This window comes from Thermobia domestica, chromosome 11, assembly GCF_964235325.1.
Source record: "Thermobia domestica chromosome 11, izTheDome1.hap1.1, whole genome shotgun sequence".
NCBI lineage: Eukaryota > Metazoa > Arthropoda > Insecta > Zygentoma > Lepismatidae > Thermobia > Thermobia domestica.
Genome location: NC_137464.1, coordinates 63497236 through 63521423, shown reverse-complemented (window position 1 = coordinate 63521423; position 24188 = coordinate 63497236). Strand labels below are relative to the sequence as shown.

General features: G+C 36.5%; 2 protein-coding genes across 3 annotated transcripts in view; one reads left to right on the top strand and one right to left on the bottom strand.

Moving 5' to 3' along the window:
- Positions 1–234: 234 nt before the first annotated feature.
- Positions 235–19756, bottom strand: Trax (Translin associated factor X). 2 transcript variants are annotated; one of them, XM_081730462.1, is made up of 4 exons: positions 19514–19756; positions 13409–13688; positions 9060–9196; positions 235–1450 (listed from the first exon to the last, which is right to left on the bottom strand). In XM_081730462.1, exons 1-4 carry the CDS (start codon positions 19536–19538, stop codon positions 894–896), a joined length of 999 nt encoding a protein of 332 aa, XP_081586588.1. In that variant the 5' UTR covers positions 19539–19756; the 3' UTR covers positions 235–893. The 2 variants fall into 2 exon arrangements, with proteins under 2 accessions (XP_081586588.1, XP_081586589.1); XM_081730463.1 differs by having other exon boundaries at positions 13409–13661; positions 19514–19754.
- Positions 19757–20006: 250 nt separating this feature from the next.
- LOC145664107 (zinc finger protein-like 1 homolog) overlaps positions 20007–24188 on the top strand; it is a 28025-nt gene continuing 23843 nt past the window's right edge. Inside the window, exon 1 of the mRNA XM_081730461.1 lies at positions 20007–20266. Coding sequence (XP_081586587.1) covers positions 20165–20266 — 102 coding nt within the window. The 5' untranslated portion in view covers positions 20007–20164. The remainder of the gene's footprint in view (positions 20267–24188) is intronic.

The window sequence follows — 24188 nt, the reverse complement described above, 5'->3', positions numbered from 1 at the left end:
TTGCTGTAAAGGACTGATTTTGCCTGACAATCAAATCCCTTTATCTTTCAGCGGCGGAAAAAGGAAAGGGTGCATATAAAGACTATGATGAAGTTGATCATATGTTAAATGATGCCAGTTCAGATGATTTCGCACCTACAGACTCCGACAGCAATGGATCAACCGAGTCTGAAGCCAGTGGTTCTGAAGGCGATGAAAATACAAGCGAGGAAGATGAGGATACAAAGCGTATGATTAAAGAAGCCAAAAAATTTATTACTAAAAAGAATACAAAAAACAAATGAATGAAGATATTGTTACATTTTCGGTTGAACTTTCGCCAAACATGAATTTCTGTCACCGTTACTAAAATTATGTAATCTTTCACAAAATGTATCTTAGAAAAGATTGCGAAGATCATTTTAACAAAAGTGAAAAATTAAAATTTGTTTTACTATTAAGCTCGATGCCTGTGTTTTTTGAAAAAAGTATGTAATACATATATATTTTGTTATATAAGCTGCATTTTTTAAAAAAAAATTCTACTTTTGTGGTAACACTGATATACCAGTATAACTTTTTATGTAATTTTTTATAGTATTCGTACCACACGCACACGTGGTTTCCAATCTTGCTTAAGATATAAAAGCCCCTCCTTAAAAACAAAACAGACGCAACATGTAAGTATTTACTTATTAGTGTTTCCCTGCTTATTGGCTTACATTACAAATGCCTTATTTTAGTATGAGTTGGGCTTTCATTAAATTATAAAATGTGCTAGCAGGCCACAATCACTTTCACACACATGAATCTTCGAAGACAACTGACGAGCAGTCAAGTTTTTCACGTTTTTTTTTTAAACGTTTGTATATAAAAAATAATATAACGAATGTTTTTTTCTAAAAAAGTTCTAACTAGTAAAACCCTTCATCTTCATCCTGCAAGTCATCTTGGCTTCCGATAAACACATCGGCCAACATATGCTTCGGAATTTCAGATCCACGAACATGAATGGTATAACAGACGTTCTCCATTTTCCCAAGACTCTGCCGAAGAGTGTAGAGTTTCTTCGACATTTCTTTTGGTCCAGAATTTCCAACGCCAATAAAACCATTGTGAATTTCCCGTACAAATGCACACGTTTTGTAGCAACTTTCAATTTGCCCCAATCCAAGGTTGTTAATACACTTTCTCATTAATTCCCCCGTGAGGTCGGCTACACCAAGAATGTAATCAGTTGGAGGAGCCAGTGTCTTCAGTGTCGTTTCAACGGGTTCCTTAGGATTCTCATCATTAACTTTCTCTTCACTGTTCATCTGAACATCAGAAGTCTCCGTAGCCTGCTCTGATCCCTTACTGTTCTCGTTAGGATTGTTGTAGGTTAACTTGTTTTGTATTGCAGTCCAATGCTGCAAACTATTACTTTTCAGGTAGTAATAGAAAGTAACCGCTTCTACGTATTCTTGCAAGCCTAGTAATAGAAATAAATACATATTAGAACATAACAAACCCGAATGGAAGAACTAAAAAAAAAAAAGTGATACATACTACATAGAAGTACCAAACGAAAACACAGGTTACCACATATTACTGAACGCAGGACGGTTCTAAACATTCATTTGGCACAGAAGTATTTATTGTACGATCTCTCGTAGCAAAAATCCTATCGTCATAGCGTTTTCCATGTTATGGTATATCCTATACAGGATTCACACTGACCTTGAAAGTCAAGCAAGTGCTTCAAAATATGCTGAAAATCAGGGTAGTTTGCTATATTTCATAGAAGAGGTAATTTTTTTTTTTTTTCGTCCATAAAAGATATGAAGAACACCTCAAAGAATCAACACAAGTTCGGATAGATGATGATTATAAAAAGTTTAGAAAAAGAGAAGCTTGAGAGCGCCGAACTTCCAGCTTTGAAAGATAAAGAACAAATTAAATAAAAATTCAAATGCTACAGAAGAAAAATAAGCGTAGTTCATTGGTTTTACCTTGTGTTACCATAAATACTGTCCCAACATTTGCAGGTGGTTGTACTTCCGCCCGTATAAGTGAATGACGTCAAGAATGGTATCGTGAAGCGTTACTCCTTGCTGGATGAGCTGAAGAAGTGTAAAGGTGTCAGTTCTAAGTGTTCAAAATGGAATGGGGTGAGTATGAAAATCGTGTGGTCGTGACAGCATTGCACAAGGTAGGCAAATCATCAGGAGAGATTTTCAAAACTCTCCAGAAGCTGAAAATTAGTAATAATAATAATAAAAATCTTTACCGCACTATCCATCGCTTTGTTGAGACTGGAACTGTGAAAGATCTTCCGCGGAACGGAAGACCACGCACAGTACGAACACCGGAACTTGTGAAAGCAATGGCGGCGCGTGTCCAACGAAATCCAGTAAGGAAACAGTCAGTTACATCTCGTAAACTAAAGATATCGAAAATGTCTATGTCTCGCACGTTAAACACTGCCCTATTACTCCATGCTTACAAACAACGTAAAAGACATCTCCTGACAAATGAACAAGCGCCAGAGGCTGCTAAAAGCAAAGCGCTTACTTGAGCGTTACGCAGCAAATTGGCACCGTCGAATCCTTTTCACTGATAAAAAGATTTTCAGTGTTGTGGAGACCTTCAATGCCAAAATGACAGGATGTGAATTCAATGCCACATCCTCTAGAGAAGCTGGTGAAAAGGCTCCGAGAATCCAGAGGGGTCAGCATCTTGCCTCAGTAATGGTGTGGTGGGGTGAGCTATCAGAGCACTGCGGAACTCTATTTCTGTGAAAAGGGGGTCAAAACTTAAGCCAAAGTGTACAGGAGATAGTGTTTGAGAAACTAATCAAGAATCTCACAACACACACTTCCATAGACAGAACTGGATCTTTCAGCAGGACTCAGTCCCAACACACAAGGCACGGACAATCCAGCAATGGCTGAAGGCAATGTTCCATACTTCATTTCACTTTAGATTGGCCTCCTGCAATCCAGAACTACACCCTTTAAACTACAAATTGTAGTCCACGCTTCAGGAGATGGCTTGCGAGAAGAGACATCCCAATATTAAAAGTTTAAGACGGTCTCTTCGGAAGGCAGCTGCAGATTTTCCAGTTGATGTGTTGCGTACTGCAATTTATGAGTGGCCACAAAGACTTAAGGACTGTGTGCATGCTAATAGTGGCCTTTTTGAATAATTATTTGTGATTTTGATTCATAATGCATCCATGTAACTTATGTTATTAGGATATTAAAATATCTCAATTGGATATTAAAATATAGGATATTAAAATATACATTGATACTATTTTGGATACATTGATACTATCCTACTCAAATTAGGATATTAAAATATACATTGATACTATCGTGTATCAATGTACTTAAAAACTCTGGGACATTATTTATGATAAGACTAAGTAGATAATCAAAGAGACAGGCCACATTAGATATATGCTTACTTTATTAGCGTATTCAAAATGCGAAATGTTAAAGATATCGTTTCTATATTTATTGTTTATTGCTAATGTTTTATTGTATTCCAGATGCAGGAAGTTTGACAGTAAAAAAAGTTCGCTTATACTGTATTTAAAAATAAAAAGTAGAGAAGTGGTGATGTTGGAGGTCGATTAAAAGGATACTTTTTTCTACACTTAACAATATATGATGGTGTTCGCAGGTCAGGGTAAATTTATTTATCTAGTCATGAGTCTTCCGGGAAATCAATACCAGAATTTGAGTATGAACTCTGCTATAACATTCTTGTTTCGATTGCTGCGCTCTGGTGACATTGGACGGGGAAAAAATAAACGAAACAAAAAAGACAGAAATCAGAGATGCTATTATTATTGTACTAGCTGCAGCTACCTCACATTTCAGTCTGCTAACCATTATTGCACTCTACCTTTGTATTTTGTTTCTTTATACGTCACGAAATTACGTTAATCAAAAATGCTACCGGACCACGATAGCTCAATGGTAGAACGCTCACCTCTAGTGTGCGGTGTTCTTGGTTCGATCCCAGCACCCGCCAAGTGGACTTTGTGATGGACACTGTTGGTAGCTTTTCTCGAGGTTCTCCAGTTTCCTCCAAAATTCGTCTTTATAGCGTATCATCCATCTCATTTTGCGTGCACAATCATGGGACGTTAAACTTACAAATAATAAAGATATTCTACCGCTGCTGTTCGGTGCCCTAGAATATCATACAGACTTTTTTTTGGCGGCATAAGTATTACAAGAAATCGCACGATAAATACTTCCGTGTCAGTGACAACTATCCTAATTGAGTAGAAAATATGATTGAATATGTGGCGATTTTGAAATAATTTATCGGTATTAATGTCATGTGATTAAGTAATGGGTGGGTTGTGATAATGATGATCAGAATAGTTACTACTAATCAACACTGCATCAATTTTTTACTTTTCTTCTTCAAAATGAACACGAGGGTTGATGGTAAGATTATTGCAATCAATATCAAAAGGAATGAACTTTTAGAAATGCCTTTATTGTTTTTCGAAGTATTCACCTTTAAGATCGATACCCTTTTTCATGCGCTCAAACCAATTTTGAAAATACTTTTTACCATTCTGAAGCTGCTACCTCAGAAACCTCTGCTCAGAATGCGTCAACAGTTGCTTCAAGCTACACAAATCGCTCACCACGCATCGTATTTTTCAGCTAAATGAAATAAAATTTTCAAGTTTAACGTCTCACGTTTATGGCCTTGTAAACTAAAGGAGAGGTATGATTAATGACAGTTAATGATTACATTTTTCGAACCACCGGGAATCGAGCCTGGGACATCAGGCACCAAAGGCATACGCGTTAGCCACTACACCAACGGGAAGGGTTATTTATTTTTCATGTATAGAAAAAAAAGTCATTAGGTGACAAATCAGGTGAGTATGGACAATGAGTCACTATTTTTACTGGACAAAAGAATCATCACTTTGATGTTCTGAGTGGGAATTGTTGTTGTAGTGGTGAAGAATGATGCGACGATTTGAGTTTGTTCTACGCAATAACTCCTAACGAACAGATTGTTGCATACCACTCAGTACTTACAGTCCGATCTTCCAAATCTAGTTACCACATATTCAGTATAATCAAAGAAACAAGCTATCATTTTCTTAGCAGCACTCCTCGAACGAACTTCTGTTGGTTTCGGCTCACTTTGAAACACCCCGACAGTCGATTGCTGTTTAATTTCGGGTTCGTATGTATCGAAGTTTTTCCTGTAACAACATAGTGTACCAAGTTTGAATTCGGTTGAATTTGTTAATCAAGTCTTTTCACACAATTGACATGAGCCAGTTTTTGAGCTTTGTTCAAGTTGTGTAGAATCCAACGAATTGAAAGTTGCCGTACGTTCGGGTGACGATGCAAAATCGCGTGTATTGCTTTCATGACAATCTTAAAGGATCTCGGAATCTCATGGTATGTCATGTGCCGATCTCAATCATTTCACGCGCAACATTAATATTATTAGCAACAACAGAAGTTGATTGACAACTTTCATGAAATTCATCTCTGAGAAATGTGCGACTACGCTGGAATTCTGGAAACCCATTGAATACAATTCTATTGGATAATGTTTCATCCCCAAATGCTCAATGAAGTCGCTCAATGCACTGTTTCGGTGTTAAACTACGTTTGAAATCATAAAAAAAACTATTGCCCGAAAGTGTTCGCAACAAATTTCCATTTCTCATAAAAACAAATTATTCAAACTGCTGTGAAAAATAATAATTTAAAAATAGAAAGGGACATTCTTTCGAGTTTTATGATAGTAGCAGCACTAGCGCCACTGTTAAATGCAAACAAAAGGAAGATTTACTTTATTATTTTATTTTCTTGAAGGAAAAAAAGAAAACAAAATGGTTGGTTGGAACTGAACGTCTTTTCTTTCCGAGGCTATATAAGACAAGTATCTACAGTTTTACAGGAAACCAAAACCATAGACACTTCTATTGTAAATCGATCGTTCCACCTTCCACACCACAGATGAGGACGTTAACCAATCATCAACGGGAAATATGACAGACTTTCAATATTAATGCACTACACACTAGCCTAAAACAGCTAATCTTTCGAGTAAGTATGCAAAGCCTGATGAAGATAATTTGAAACTACGAGATATTGGTTGATTTGGAGTGTAACGTCCTTTGAGCACTTGAGGCTATATGAGACATGGACTTACAGCTGAACATGAGATCCGAAACACGAACTCCCACCGAAAATCGGACTCGGGTCTCCTGACCTAAGGTGTGTCCGTTAACCATACAGCCATAAAGGAGCTCATGATATATTGGGGTTCTTAACGTTTTCTCAGTTTGCCAATATTATATTGCTTTCATTGCAAAACTGAAATGTTAATTAAGTGAAAACTGTTCCCAACCCAGAAATGCTTTATGAGACAATTGGACATATCAACCGATTTTCCTTACACTATATGTCCTGGAGGTGTGAATTCAATGAAAATTCGAAGAAAAACCGTGGCAATAGTTTATCGAACCCAAGTCTCCTGTTTCCTGTACACATGTGCTACGTTACCCAGTCCGTTCACTTAAAGTCACACACCTTTCACTCTTGAGATCGACGCATGTTTATACATATATATGGAAGTCGCAAGTAATAGCCTTTATAAAACGGTCACAGGTCAGAAAATTATTTGCCCATGACGTGACCTCACACCCCCAAATACACTTACATTCACTTGATAGTATGGGTAGTTTGACAAATATTTGGAAAAACAAATATTTGAGATTTCAACGGATTTACGCATTTCATATCATTAAAGGCTTAATAAATAAATAAATCAGATGGCTGTTCATTTGTTTGTTCTTTCGTCCAGCCAACCTCTCTATACAGAGACCACTGTACATCAAATTGCTTCATAGACGGAGACAAGTAAGATTAGCTCACCATATCGTTAACAACGTACCGAGGTTCAATGAAGTATGATGCCGGTTTTCCCGTATCAAGTTTTCCACTTTAGAAATGTTGCTTTTCGTAACTGCAGTGAAAGAGTGACGTGGACTTGGAGAATCTTCAACACAGTTTGATCTTCCCAGACCAGTGTAAACATACTGTTATTCAAAAGCACCCCTTTTGATCTAACCTCATGCTCACAGTTTCCATATCACAATTATTAAACCAAACTTACTTCGTGAGGTTGATGTTGGGTGAACGTAAGTTTTAAACTTATGAGCACTGACTACATGAGTTCGAGGACCTTTGCCTTTAATTGCTTACGATTTCGCATATATAAGAATTAGCAACAGAAGATACTTTCTTAAAAACAAACCATCCACCGAATTTTGAGATATGCTCTGACTTTATAATAGGTCTAAAGTAGGGAAACAATAAGCCTTGATAGCAGTGAACACAGAATCCTTTGGCGCGATGTCGGAAGTGTTAAGGATCGTCAGCAGCACGGTCTCGCGTACTCGGAAAAACGCATGCTGCAATGTTTTCTTTCATGCTTATAAATGAAGAAAACGGGAAATATAGCGTGAAGAAATACATCGCATCACACGTTATTCCGAACACAAAAAAACATGGAGCTGCCAGTTCCTAAAACTTCTGACTTCTCTCCGAAACACCGGATGCCCATTGTCGTTAAGGTTTTCCTCCTGCCTACTTTGGACCTCCCATGAATTCAGGGTATATCTGAAAACTATTGAGCATATCTGAGAATTACACCCTGTAAGGAATACCCTCAACACCTATTGAAAATTGACGAAATATGCACTTTTGAATTGTGTATGCGTGACTCCCTTTATGCTGGGGGGCCGCGGTGGCTCAGTGGTAGAGCGTTCACCTCTGGTGCTTGGGGTTCCGGGTTCGATCCCAGCCCCCGCCAAGTGAACTTTGTGGTGGACAAACACCGTGTGCGTGGGTTTTCTCGGGGCTCTCCCGTTTCCTGCCACTTTCTTCATTCCACCATTTCATTCATTACTCATCATCACCGTCTCCTTTAGCCTAACCGGCATAACCGTGGGACGTAAAACCCAAGGATTTCATTTCATTTTTTCCCTTTATGCTGATACGGACAACCCTCTACAGTGTCTGGAATTCGAAATATGACCTCTTGAAATTTCGCTTTTTCGCGATTTTGGACAGCCCTAGCTCTGAAGCTATGCACTTTTCGCCAAAGGTCCATATGAACTTTTTCTCTTATTTTGATGTGAGGAATCAGCTCTTACAGTTTGTCAGTATAGTTCATTAACACCCTATATATATATAATAGCGGCTCGACGGAACATAACGGTTAGCGCCATTTTCGGTGAGATTGAGTTATTAGGTGGAATGTGCTTGGATTGAGCCATAGAACAGTATGTAGGTAGTTTATTTTCGGAAATATACACTCATGTCCAAAATTATTGTCGCATGTCTATAAATATGTTGTTGTAAGAATATAATGTGATAACGAATTCACCCTTTATTTCTTATAATGTTAGTATCTGTAAAATCGGCAAAGACATGTATCTGGTAAATTTCATGTCAAAAGAGCAGTAAATAAGAACAATAAAATGAAAACAAAACTTTCTTGTCTATTTAGCAACATTTTGTTTTACTCATTCTAATTTTCTTATTTATAATTCTTTTCCTATGAAATTTACCGCAAATATACATTTCCCGATTATATACATAGTATCAGTATTAAAAGCACCCTGCAAAATCATTATCAAATTATATTCTTACAAGAAGACATTTATAGATATGCGACAATCATTTTGGACATGAGTGTACCTACGGATGACAGGGGAAGCTTGTTTGGTATATGTCATTGCATTGAATTGTATGGGAATGGTCCATGTTCTTTTCCAGTTTACTTCGAAGTTAGAAAATGTGAAATATCAGTGTTCTCCCGAGCCGCTTATATGAGAAATGAAGCCGTCCTCTCGGCTCCACCCTTTCCCGACAATGACAGTCTGCTACATGAAGGTAGCATTCAAATATGGTGCTTACTAGCGAAAGAAAAGTTTCTTTTAGGTGCTTATGATGATGTTTTCACTATTTTCTGATAGTTTGTGTTTCATTCTCGTTTAGAGATTTCTTTGTTCCATCTATTATAATTACCTGCGGTATAGGCTCTAAGGAAATGGTATGGATCTTCGTCTTTTAATTCTTTCGCAATCGCCTTGAACTGCTCCTCCTCTAACTTTGCTAAACGATTTGCAGCCTCTTCCAATAATGCATCTCTCTGACTTTCCTTGCTGCAAAAGAAAACACTAAGTGAATATTGGAAATAAAAAAGGACTAAAGAGTTTCAAAATATGCTTAACCCACGAAAACATGATAAACTCACATACGATATCTGTATTAAGTCCAATACAGGCACAAAATTGTTCATGCAATAAGTTTTATGAATTTCTACGTCAATGCTTAGTTCAATTTAAAATTCCTTCCTCCTCAGAATTGGCAATTATATGTTACAGTGAACAAACAAAAAAAGTTTCTGAATAATCACATTCACGCCAGCTTTTGATGCGATTAGTTGAGGATTACCAGTGATATCCAATCTTTATTGAAGCTCTGTGTCACGCCCTCATATTTTTTTTTCTTTTTTCAATTTTTTGTTAGTAATAAAATAACCATGAAAAATATAATTAATCTGGAAATTAGAAAGTCTAATACTTATTGGTGTGTTGTTCAAATCCAGACCATGCGAGTTGTGATAAACAACATAACGTCAGTTGACTTTTCTCAGGTTCACCCATTTCGGCTCATATTTTTATTCAACCAAATATTACCTTCATAGTATTTATGGAATGAAATTTCTAGTTTTACGTTCCAGGTGTTTACCCTTTAAACGATAGGAGATGGAAGTAAGTATTTACTTTCATTTACTTAATGAAAGTAAATAATTATGTAAGAACTGATGGAATTGGAGAATCCGAGGAAGTCCACAGGCTAACTCGCTTGGCCGGGACCGAACCAGGGGCCACTCGCACCAGACTTGAACACTCCACCACTGAGCTACTCTGTTTTCTAGTTGTATTTATCATCCGTTTCCTTTAATCTATAGCGCAAAAACGTTAGGCATTTCACTTTAATATTTGTACAAGGAACTACTGACTGTTTTCATGACATTTCATATAGTGCAATAAAAGAAAATCAGGACTCGTCATATCATTTATGACATATTAAGTAGTCCAAAAAGTACTGACCTTTTTGTGTATAACAGTTCAAGCTAGCAGATGTGCAAAAAGTATCGGAATTCTTACAATCAGACGTAAGGACCGTGCCGTGGAAATGAGTGAACTTTCTGCAAAATTACGCCACATTTTACAATTTTATTTCGATAAAGGCGCAAACGCTGCACGCCTGTGAAGAAATTTACGTTGTTTATGAGGAAGATATGTTATCAAAGGCAATAGCCAAAAGATGGTTCGTTCTGGAAATATGGATGTCCAAGGTACTCCTAGCAGTGGGCGACCAAACACAGCAAAAGTAGATAATATTCTGACAAAGGCCGAGCAGGACCGGCATATAAGCAGTCATAACATCGCTAATAACCTAAACATTTTACCAAATATTGTTAAACCATTTGGAAAAGGATATGAAAAGAAACGTGACGTTTGGGTGCCACATGATGTTGTAATCGTGGTTTTCTGCCGTTGTTAAAATTCTATAAACCTAAGCATCCATTTGCATTCATCCCAGCTTTACTACGGCAGATCACGATTACATCCGCACTTATATTTTATTGAAACCGAAGCTGGGCACACAGATCAATAAAACATAAGTACCGTAAAATAAAAATGTGTAAATGATTAATTCCAGCACAAATACTAACGAATCACTCTACAATACGATATAAATCACAAAAACCTAGTTAAACTGTGTAAAAAATGTAATGTTACTAAAAATGAAGTACACAAAATGAAAGAACATTTAAAAAAATTACAAACAAACGAGCAGCTTTTGTTGCACATTCTTTGGTTGTTTCAACCTTTCATTCTGCCTATATGTTTTTTTTCAACGATGAGGTGGCTATACGATCTGGTTAACTAACTAAGGTCTCACTTATTCACAGTCAATCTTCGACCGGTCAGCTGATACCACTCGGGTCCTGGTGTCGAATCCACTGGACAAAAGATCCACAAAAGGTTCCTGTACTGGAGCCGGAGTAAGCTTGGAGCTGCGTCGATTAATTTCAAGGTCCCAATTTCGTTTCCCACTGATATGGGTAAGCGATCGTCTTAGCTGGTGCTATTAGCTCCTGTTACTCGATGGTTCGAACTTAAAAGTCTATTACGAAAAATTGAGATCAAAGATAAACATGAAAGTGTTAGCACGTATATATGAATCACTTCACGTGAGATTTCTATGCACTGTTGAAATATTTATTTTCTACGGATGCGTAGAATATCACTGGCGATAAACTATAAAAAATTAACTTTCACATACGCAAATAACAATTTTGTGAACGAAGCTCAACCCTTTCAAGGGGAGCGTTTATATGTTACTTTTAAAAATAATGCACCCCACTCGCCTTTGTGGGTGCTCTCCAAAGTGACAGGCATGCGCGCGTACCAAACACACACTGAGCGTTCTATTTAGCAAACCAAAGCTTGTATATGGTCAACCGGAAAAATCCGATTTTCACTGCTAGCATCGGGACCAGAATTATCGTCCAATGAGCTTTTGGTTATAAAAGTGCGTAGGTGGAAAGTGATTGTCCCGAAAATCAGACTCAAAGGTACATTCACTAAGCACGTTATTATCACGTGAACAGTCCTTGTTCCTCGACCATATATGGCCGTAAAAATCGAAGTGAGGCCTACCAACACAAATGTACAAAATACCAAACTGATGAAGAAAGTTTCAAGATTGTTCCTTTTATATACGAGTGTTGGTTAATAAAGTTTGAAATTAAGTCTATCTATCCAATGTCTTTTTAAATTCGAAAAAATGAGCTTCGGGTCGGTGATAATGTGACTCAAAAACATTTACTCGATCGAATTTCTATCTGCGAACCTCTACTGAAATGTCACGAACCCCAGCCATTTATGGAATGGTTGATCACAAGTGATAAAAAATGCATAATCTACGATAACAATATGCGGGAAAGATTGTGGTCAAAGCAGAAGCTCTATAGTCTGTGGCAAGCCCACACTGAAGTCCAGAAAGGTTATGTTATACGTTTGGTGGAATTTAAAGAGCGTAGTAGTGCCTAACGAACTGCTGCTGCCAGGCACACCGATAGACTCGGACATATATTATCGACAATTAGCATGAGTGCATCTAACAAAGCAAAAGACGGGGCCGAAATTAGTCAACAGAAAGGGTGTCGTATACCACGCTTACAACGCCATACATCTTCGTTGACGCGTCAGTAACTGAGACAACTTGGCTTAGAGGTTTAAATGCATACATCATATAGCGTGAAAATGGCACCGTCAGACTATAATTTGCTTTCTGTCTCTACGGAATTCCTTGAATGGTGTTAAGTTCATTTCAAACAAGGCCTGTGAAAACCATGTGTCACAATTTTTTGAGCAGAAACCACAGTTCTAGACGAAATTATGGTGTTGCCAGAAAAATGGCAGATCATCTAACAAAATGGTGCATATATGGTTTCAAAATGTTATTTTCAAATCACAATAAACGTATTCTCGATTTTGATCTCCAAAGACTTAATATTTTATAGACAACCTGATACAATAAACGACACCCCATATTTTTGGTCTTTCTAGAAAAGATCTCTACACTATTTACTGTTCTGGTTTTATTTACGAAAATTAGTAGAAATGCTGACAAGCAAAGTGAAAAGCTCTAACATATGGTTCAAATATGAGCCAAAAATCTGAATAAAAAATAAAAGTTCCTGTAATACATAGAGCTTTCTTCTTAAAAGAACCTGCTGTTACAACTGAAGATTGACTACTTATGACCTGTGGCAAAACTGCACTGTCAGCGCAAGTATATTATGTATAACCCTTTCGGGACGGGAAAATTTTTAACATCTTTATAAATCCCCACCAAAATTCAACCACGAACAAAAGAAGTACGCACTCTCGTACGTACGTACGTATGGGATTGACACATCTGTACGACTCATGTAACCCGCAAAATTGTAACGAGCCGTCCCCGGCTGATGAAATAAAATGTAACGCCAAAATATATAATTATTAGTGATAGTAGTTGGTACCCGTGCGGGTACGTCCCAAAAGGGATAATTACTCATACGAATAGAAATGAATTGACGCATAATTAAACATTAATATTGGAGTTACCTCAAAAAGTACTCGTAATTTTACATTATTGTACAGTCTGCATTGGTTCTTCTTCTATATGGTAATGTAAAATTTACTATTATTTTTTGATAATGTTTATTTATGCGTCAGTTTATTTCTACTACTCGTTCTCATTTGCAGAATTTCTGAGATAGGCCCAAGATGAATATACTTCGTGTAACTTACCTATCCACGGTATGTAACAAGAAGATAATTCTCTTGCTTTCGATTGTGATATCTCTGCTGATCTTCACAATACGTTCATACTTGTCGTGTTTAGCATCAAGTTCTGCCGAGTACTGCCGAAAACACTTGATGACAGGGGAATTCTCATCTATATTCTCCGTGACTTGCTTTCCTCGTTCACCTACAACATGTCTGAACTTGCCTCCTCCACCATGGCGGTAGTCTGATCGCCCCCTCTTTGACTGGCCGTACGCTATTGGGGGCAACAAATGTTTCAGTGCTTAAGAAAAAAAGATTTTTGATACCTATTAAGGTTTACAACAATGTAAACATTCAATTATTGAATATATATATAGTCTTGTTAATTATGAAATTCATACTGAAATAAAGGTAATGAAGTTAATACTGTGCAAAATAAATAATAAAAAAAAAATCAACAAGTCCGTATGAAAATTGTAATTACGTCTCAACAAACCTTTGCAATCCAGTAAATAAATAATAAATTTTTAAGTAAACAAGACGAACATTTCTCTTTGCTTCGTTTCAAGAGTTAATTAATACAGATGGCAAAAATGTATTTGAAAGTAATACTAAGAAGATGATATAAATTATGATAATGAAATGACCGGTGAAAGAACAATATACAACATTCATACACTAAAAGGGATTTGAACCAGGGTTTTGAAAAGCTTGTTTTTTCTCCTTTTTTAAAATCCAACCAAGTCGGTTTTATTAGGCAAAATCGGGTTTTATTACATTGTGTACAACTTTTACAGCTGTATTCCTACTTAAAATATCACTAAGAGCATCCATGCTATATTGTGCACAATTAGAGTGAAACATGGAATTCTCTTATCGAACAAAGGAAATCCATGAAGATCCACCCCGTTTGGTGGGACATACTTTGCACTCATTTATATTTCGATTTTTAGAAAGGAAGAAGTGGACAATTTTGTAGACTAAGAAAGAGGTGGGTAATTCTGTATAATACAGGATTAAAATCCCCTATTATACTCAGGATTCAAGGACCAGCCGACCTGACTGAAGATTTAATTTTCCTCAAAACATGTAAGGCAAATACTAAGAGATAAAAGAAAATGACTTTATTAATGCCTCTGGCACAAATGCTGTGTCACGCACATATATAATCAATTCATCCCCTAGAACCTATATGTTGCAGCCGGGATCGTACTGTATTCTGTCCATTTTTCTATAATAACTTCCGTAGGTAGCACTATTTCGTAGAACATGTGGTGGTAAATCGGACTATAAATTAAAATATGTACAAAATATATTTTTAACTACGTTAAATTCCATGAATGTCGTTTCTATATTTCACTTTATTTTCTGAATCTAAATAGCAAAACGGAGAGAAAAAATAGTAACATGTTCCAAACACTGTCAACTTTATATTCACAGGAAAGATTCATGGTCTTTTTGAATCATCAGCAACTGGTCATGTTAGAATCAATATTTCCTGTTGTAAAGTGTGTTTCCTTAACAGTAATAAAATTTCGAACAAAACACTCCATCTTTTTTTTTTTTTCCTTTTCACCAATTGCCACTGTTTCTGCGTTGTTTTCTTACACTGGGAGGATAGGAAGCTGAGTAGGTTGTCAGGAGCAGAAACAGCTATTTTGTACCCATGGAAAGAGTTTATCTTTTCTTGAATGACACATCCATTCTGTTGGGTTCAAATTATTTTCTCACCTGTGCTGTAGTTGAAAGGAAACGCGCAAATTTCGTTGGGTAACAACAGTGCTTATATTGGAGGTAATACTGAATGTACTAGTAGGATAGTTTTCTAGCTTCTGTGTTTCGCCTAAAGAAAAGTTGTGTCCTCCACACAATCAGATTACAAATATTTTGCTACTTTAATTACCCTTTGGAAATCTATATTAGGTTGGGTAAATACTGTAACGGCTTCGGAAGTTCTTTCTCCTGAAGAATGTTGAGTCTGCTTTTCTTTACCGAAAGAAAGGCAGATGTCGTGTAGTATGCTGTGACACTATGAAAAAACTTTACTTTTCTTTTCATGTTTCCAATGTTAAAGATTTGTCTTCAACTTTGTTTCGGCCTCAAAATACGCTGTAATGTCCGGATGTCTACAGTAATTAAGATGGCTTATAAGTCAGAGGCATTTCTTTTATTTATTTATTTAATTTGACTGAAAGTTTAATGTCCCTTTTCAGCACCGAGGATATAAGAAAAGTGGACCTACAGTTTAAGGTGGAATCCAAACCACTGTAATGTGTTCAAATGCTCTCCTACAGGGAATCGAATCCGGGACCTGCAACAAAAGCGCGAAGGCTAGCCACTAGACCAGTGGAGAGGGCATTGTTTATTTAGATCAATACCTAGTATTCGCTATCAGAGGATTTTTTTTTTTCTTTCACGCTTAGTACGCTAGGATATCCGCATAGTTCAATGTCAATAAAACTTCAGAGTTGCGTTAAGTAAAAATGTCTTGCTCATTATATGTTACACATGTATCAATACAAAATTAAACTATTTTACTTAAGGCTGCGTGTTCTATTCTTCGGAATCAATTTTCCGTCCCTACTTTCATTTGCTGGGACTGCTATGTAATTCTACTGAGCAAATGTTGCAGCGCGTGTGAAATTTTCTACAGTTAATTTCTCAATTCTTTTATTTATTTATTATGTTTTTTTTTAATTACTCAAATTCCCACTAAAAACTAAGATTATTTGTTCAAACTCCAATAATGAAATATGCTTTTCACTTGAAATCTAATGTAATTTCAGTATTGCCTGGTATGTTTTCCTTGCTAATACTTTAAATTCTAGGCAACAAATCATCAACTTGTACACAGTAATTATACACACTGATGTTTCTGGAGACTCCGATCAACGTCGGTTACTGATTCATAACTTACATTGTGCCCAACACTTTCAAACGTACTGTTCCTTAATTTCAGTTAATTTCCATATTCCAATTATTGTGAAGAAAATTTGGTTGTTGGACACGACTTGTTTATTATTATTATTTTATAAATGTATAATACAATCCTATTCTTTATCAAGATTACTTTTATCCCAATTCAATTTAGATCCCTTGAATCTTATGAAAAAGGAATTAGGAATTAGATTTCTGGGCTGTCGGGATCCTATTAATTATACAACCTTTCGTCAAACGAAGTGTCAGAAACAATCAAGAACACTAACATTAATATACAAATATTCAGATCATGTTCTGCTCCCCCCCCCCCCAAACATTTTTAACTTCCATCCGCCGCCACTGAATGTATGTAATAGAGACTAGTAAATGCAACGTAACTATCAAAGCACATTATCACTCTAAATATCAATCAATTAAGTTTACACTGTATACGTATTTGCTGCTTTTTATTTTATTTTATGTGAGCTGGATTAAATTTAGAGGAAATATATCTTTTGTGTGGAACCTAATATGAAATTCTGCTTTTTGTCTTTTGTATGTAAAATTTTCGCCTTATATCTATTATACCCTATACCAATGTTGATCATTTCATTATTCTGAAAATTTCTGATAATATACAAGAAATGTGTCCAAAAGTATCGGTATCGGCCCCTTCAGTATCGGTACATCCTTAAAATAAATAAACAAATACTTAAAAAAAAAATAAAATAAAATAAAATAAAAAAATAAATACCGGTAAACAACAAAACTAACAAATTAATACTAGAATTCAAGGAACGGCTTAGAAAGCAGATACGGAATGCATTTACAAAAATAAAAATAAAACAGATTTACTCAGAAAAGCTATTAGAAAAAAAATACTATTTCGGAGTATTCAGGGAAGTTCTTTCATGCCAAGAAGTAATCTAAATACAAGAGGAGGTCCATCAGAGAACACAGTAGGTGAGGAAGGATTTTATATTGTTACTCACGAAAAGTCTACATTATTGTTTAAGCGACATGCGAACATGCATTGTCATGCAACACGAGGACATTATCTGTTCACTTCTGCTAGATCCTTATGTATACTCGAAGAACTGCACAACTCCAGATAACGATTCTTGTTGGCCGAAATCAACTTGTTTTCTGAACATGAAAATAATTCACTTCACTTTCTTTTTCTATCTCATTTAGTCCTGGTGTATAACACAAGAATACTATTTTGCAACGTTTACACGTCATATGCTCTATTCATAATGAACAAGACATTTCTATGTAGAGCAATCTCATGTACGCGATATACCGAAAACCGTAATCTCATTATATAAAATATCATGTTCGACTATAGGTTATGCCATGCTACAATGTATGTGCGATGATCAATAATACTAAAGTGTACTGTGTTGTTACAAATGAGTATTGAATATGTATAGCAGACACGTTTTCCTCATGTACAGTTTGATGAGCTCAAAGGCCTCTTTCCTTGTAGCCATAAAAGAGTATCCAAAATGCCAACAACTGACTCGCCCATCGGCACAACCTATCTGCTGGTATATTCTACACTCCAAGGCAGAAACTAATGTGTTCTCCGAAGCATGGCAAAACAGAAAACTACAAGCTTCATCTTGGCTTCATCGACGTCCTGCAACCGGCCATAAATAAATTCCACACTGACTTTGGTGACATTTTAAGCCATTTATGGTGTGGCGGCACTCAATAGCAACTCTACCTTCTTTCTTTCTTCATTGTTCAACCGTCCCGCGGTTGTCCTTTAGGCTAAAGGAAAATGGTGATTAATGAAAGTGAATGATTGTAAAATTAAACTTTTGTGCTTTCCTACTGGGAATCGAACTCAGAACCACGAGCACCAAAGGTACATGCGCTAGCAACTACACCAGCGGAGGAAAGTATGCCAATGAATATATATATGTATGTATGATCCTGCTACACTCCTGCCCTGAATCGACTACACAGCAATCGTGGTTTTTAATGGCCACCTAGCACAGATTGGTTAGTGTTTCTTGCACAATAGGTTTTACGGCGAAGCCTTCCTAAACGAAACTTGGGGTCTTACTAGTTTCTCTCCCAAATCACTTGATAGAGCCTCTGGCTTACTTGATAGTGACTACTGTTCATTATTAGGTTAGGTTATGTTCATTCAATGTTCCAGTAATCGTTTCCAAAGGCTCACTATAAGTCATAGTACCGGCTCCGGAGCCGTCGATGGACTTGGGAAGATACTAAATGTCATCCGGAATCTGTAACAATGGATGTAACTCCATAACCCAAAAATGATTGGTTAGTGGGTGTAGGTGTAGTTTTGGCGCACTACATTTTGGAAGATTTGCAGGTAAAATTCAATATTTTGCATGAATAGGCATGTTTATAAGGAACAAATTTCTGCAGGCAACAGAATTAAATACAAAGTAATATAGTTGTATTTTAGGTATACAAGTGTAAAAGCATTACAAGTGCTTTACAACGGATAAAGTGAGTGAGTGTATATAAAAGATGGCTCCGCTAGGTGTTATTTTTCACCGGCAGGATATTTCTGGAAGCGTACAGAATATGTATTTTATGTTTAGAAATGGAGCGTTACTAGTATGAAACCATGACCAATGCTATTGAAACTCGTATCATACCAAAATCCATCCCTTTGCACTACCCTCGCTGATGCGCCTGCTTCCTTCGGACGCACCCTCGTACAGGCCCACCAGCTACGCCCTGCACTGACTCTTTTAGATAGCATTCGTTTTAGTGGCCACCTAGCATATGGTGGATTGCTCTTGCACTGTAGTATTTATGCTACACAATTAAAAGCCATATTTATACGCAAATCTTAAAAGAAATTGTAATCTTTCCACAGTTACTTCTGGTGAGCCCTTGAATTTTTTCTATACCAAGATATTTTCATATCACCGAGTTAGGAGAAAACAATTTAGGGGACATAAGAATGAAATCAGTTAAAAGAATATAATGTTTTAAAAATTCTTTCTAGTGGTTATTGCTGTCAATTTATTCAAGAAGTGGGCCTTTATTTGCAAATAATTTGTGTATGGATTTGTACAATAAATGTGAACCACACAGAATTTACATGTAGTTTTGCATAGCATTACTTAGGTGTATGTGATGGCAAATGGTCTGGACTTGACACATAATTGTGACTTAATACTATTTATATGTATATACACATTTTGTAATAACTACCATTCTTTCCTCTTCCTTGTGACATGTCTAATTTTTACACTCCGGCAAATCGTATATTTTGTTTCGATGTTCTCTTTTACTTAGTCTGTTTTAAGCGAACTGTCAATTCCCTGTAGTAATACCTGTCTCATTAATCTGTCGTAACTCATGCCATTCATTAACAATGTGTTTTCATTTGGTTTGCATTTACAATCCTTCACGTATAACTTCCACTACACATTTAAAGCGTAGCGAAGTGCGCGATGGTGAACATAAATTTAAGATTTTCTTTCCAGAAGGAATATAATGTATTTTATGAATATTAATTTAACCTTCAAATTTTTGTTTGTGTTAATCACAATTGACTTTGTTGTATCGTATTGTTTGGGACGTGCAGTTTATACGTATACTATATCCCGTATATTTAGTAAAACCGATAAAATTATACAATTGGAGAAATATAATTTGTAACCTTTACAAACGTTCTCATCACCGTCACCGTCAGCATATCACACATGAATGATGAAGAAGATAGCGATAAATGTCATGATGTTACGTGGCGAGAAAGAGAAACTGAATATGTGATTTTATTTCTTATCATTCTTATTTGTTTTTCTCAGGAGTGAATATGAAGTCTGGATTATTCAATAATTGAAGTTATATTCTTATAAAATGGGGCTGTGTAAGTGCCCCAAGAGAAGAGTAACAAATCAATTTTGTTTTGAACATCGTGTTAATGTTTGTGAGCATTGTATGGTCACTAACCATCCGAAAGTAAGCTTTTTAGCATAAAACTAATCTATATGCGATACTTTAGTAATGATAATCTTTAAAATTATGGCTTATAAGTTTATAGTAATTTTTAAAATTATGACATAAGTTTATATAATTGTTGAAAGGAACAGGAGTACAAGGCATATTTGTAATGAAACGTACCGGTTCATGACTTACCCAAGTCTTCGTTATAAGCAAAAAAGGAAAGAACTTAAATGAACAGTGTACTGATTAATTTATGTTACCTTTCCGTTAAAGAAGTGTGAAAGTCAATCCACTCCTAAACTTACAAAAATCTCATAGTTTGTTACGGTTATTACGATTAGCTATATACTGTTAGAAAACAATAACAAAGAACCATTTTTCACCGTTCCATTCAGAATCTAGTCTAATAAATACTATAAATGAAATTTTGTTGGTGCTGATACTTTCGTGATTACTGCTTATTTATGATACGATGGGAGCATAGTTTTTCTTGTCAAAGAAAGTACTCACATGAGCAAAGCTGGAAGCTTCATATTTATCTGTTTTAACACACAAGGAAAGCTACCAGTACCGAAGAAATCTCTCGCACTTTAAAAGTAGGTTCTAGAACACAGGTCCCCTCATATAGATTGTTTGCTAGGTTAGTTCCGTTCTGTACCAAAATATTTAATTATATTGAGCTAGCGCTAGAGCCCCGCAGGAGAGTTGTTTTCTGTCTTTATTACAGCTAAATGGGAAGGGGCACCTGTGTTCTAGAACCTTGCCAGTAGGTAGTCGCTTAGTAAGCAAAAAGAACCTCAGTAGAATAGAATTTGTCTATAGAAACTAGTATGCATCTGAAGCGGGATGAATATGTAGGAAATGGCGCGGTAGCTGTGATGTGTTTGCGCATTTTGCGAGAATGCAATAGTTTTTTATTCCTAATTAGGGGACCAAGAAAGAAAGATGAAACGCAGTTATGGTGGATCATCCCCCGGAAGTCAGTACATATTTTTGCTCATTGCCTTAAGTACTGCGCAATGAAACGTTACATATTATATATATTGTACTATACGATAGAGTAATGTTTCAGCTATAGGACAAGACACTGATTCTTTGGTTGTGTCTCCTGATATCGAAAAATGTAACAAATAAAATAAAATATTTGATTCGTTTTACAATGAGCATACAAGATGGTACTTGCTGTAAGATCTTACTAGAAGTGCTCAGTTTTACGAAATGCTTATTTGTATGTGTAAAGTATTTTAAAGTAACGGTCTTATTTCGAAATAGATATATTGTTTGACCGTTTTTCGTGTTATGTTTCATATTTTATTTAAATATTAATTTACATTTTAGGAAATAGATTTTGAGACGAAACTTGTGCAGAACGCCATAATGCGTTGTTGCCAAATTCGTACGTTTACTGTAGTAGTCACAATAAGAAAATTCCTGGATTCTTGCTTTGCAGTTCGAGCAACGAAATTGCGGTAAGGGTCGAAAACTAATTTCTCTAGTAAGTATCCAAGGAGAATTCCATGATTACTTCCTTTATTATCTGGCATCAGTAAACACTCCACACTATCTGGCAACGTTACACTACTTAAGCAACGTTTAGCATAGCATTGGGAACACCTAGTGATCTACCTTACACTAGAATACATTTGAGAATCTGTTCAATGTTTTCTCACAAATATAAAAATAATTATGTTCGTATTATAGATAACAACAAAAGGGTGCCAGTTTTGGCATTACTGCTGTATCGCCGGACCACCCGAAAATAAAATTTAAATAAAAAAGATTATTATTTAGTTTCTTCCCCACAATACTAGGTTGTGACCTGATACACTTGGTAGTGATTATTGTTCGAAATACAGCGTGGACTAATGGCATAAAAACTAGTACAAGAAAAACGAACCAGCTTGTACTAGGTAGCCACCAAAAAGCATGAATACTATCTAACCAAATAGAGCACGAGTACAGCAGGATGGTCCAAGCGGTAGCGAGGGTATGCGTCCGTAGGGAGCAGGCGCGTCAGCGCCGGCAAGTACACGATAAACGAAGGTAGTGTTATATGTCGTAAAATGCATGGCTTATGTGTTGCACAGCTTTGGGGAAGATAATAAATGGCATCCGAAAAAAGTACCAAAATATACTAAATTAGATTAGGTTTGGTTAGATGTTCCTTTTCTTTTCTGTAGTTTCAATTCGTTCCTACACACACAACTAACTTTTCACCTACTAGACCATGTCTTTCACAAGAATTTCGTCAACTGACACTCCTTATTTTTAGACAGCTTGATAAAACTGAACCACGATAGTGACAATTTTGTCATTTACGCACCATTTCCACACTGCCTTTCCCACTTCTCCGGCAAATAGTCCCTTCCCCCTCCATGTATAGTACTGCTTACAACATCGAAAACAAGTATTGTCTTTAATTCAGTTATTCTCCTCATCTGACTTTCACTCATTCTTCCTTACAAACCAAAATAAATTTTCCAATTCAGCTGGTAAATTTTCTAAAATTGGTCCGGCGACACTGCAGCTAACCCACAGTTTTAAAAATGAGTGAAATCTCGAAGTTTTACGTCCCACGAAATACCGGCTAGACTAAATGAGACGGAGATGATGAGAAATGAATGAAATGGTGGAATCAAGAAAGTGGGTGGAAACGGGAGAACCCCGAGGAAACCCACGCACACAGTGTTTGTCCACTACAAAGTTCATTTGTCGCGGGCTGGGATCGAACCCAGGACCCCCTGCACCAGAGGTAAACGCTCTACCACTGAGCCACCACGGCCTCTCCCGCAGTTTTAAATCGTGCAAACAGTAGTACTATGTATTCCATTTCTGTTACATTAAGTGATTGAATGATGCACTAAGACTGCCCTTAATCTGCGTACTATTCGCCTGTTTCCATTCTTTTCAATCCCCATAGTGCTCCTTCGTAGCTAAACGGGTAGCGTGCGCGGCTTTGGCATGGGATACCCGGGTTCGATTCCCGGCGAGAGCATTTGGTTCGGATTCCACGTTGATCAGTAGATCCAGTCTTATATAGTCTCGCTGCTAGAAGGGACATTAAACTCGAGATCAACTCAGCTCAACTCGTTTCAGTCCCCATAACATCTAGGATCATTCCATGTCAGAGATCAAATCCACAGATGATTTAGCTCAACTGTTTCCAAAAGTATGAAATTTGATGGCGAAGTCCTCTCTATTATACTTCATAGTGTATCATATTTTACATTTCAAGAATGAGGCAATATTGGAAAGTGCATTATTTATTGCATAAACTTCATAAAAGTAAAAGATTGAAGCGGTGCATCCCCCAAGTCGGCGCTCCTGACAGTAAGCAGCATTTGTGCATCACCTAGTGACACAGTTACGATCAATGAAATTCAGAAAATAATTCAAGAGTACTAACTCCGTACAATTATAGAAGAAAACCGATTCAATAAATTTTGAATGGAAACATGTATTTATACCTGATCTGAAGTCTCCAGAAGTTTGGCCACTTCAGATATATACAAAGTTAGTACTCAAAGTGTTAACATGTTGTTCGAATTATTAAATGTAGCAGTGATGAGTTCAGAAGATTTCTCACTGAGAGTGAAAGTGGTACTGCGAAAGTGCTGGTAACTCAGATTGAGTTCGATCGGAGAAATCCGCTGAGGATGGATTTCGTAGTTTCTAGTGGATTTCCGTACCTCCCACCTCCTGAAATCATCATTGAATTGTAGACATTCACTCTCGTAAGCATATATGGCGATTTAGAAGGCAATGTTGAAAGAAGTATGCTGAAATTGGAACTTTTGCAATCATCAGTTTGTCGATGAATGTACAGAGCTGCTTCTCCAAAGAAGAATATACGGATTCATACTTTAAAAAAAAAATATAAATAAATAAATAAATAAATACGAGGAAGATGTTATACTTTTGTTTATTTGGTCAGAAG

Coding starts and splice junctions, on each gene's coding strand:
- Trax (XM_081730462.1), bottom strand. CDS start 19,538: ATGTCACAAGGAAGAGGAAAGAATG. Junction 13,689..19,513: donor ACAAGGAAGAGGAAAGAATG/GTAGTTATTACA, acceptor TTTTTTCTTAAG/CACTGAAACATTTGTTGCCC. Junction 9,197..13,408: donor TTGTTACATACCGTGGATAG/GTAAGTTACACG, acceptor TTTCTTTTGCAG/CAAGGAAAGTCAGAGAGATG.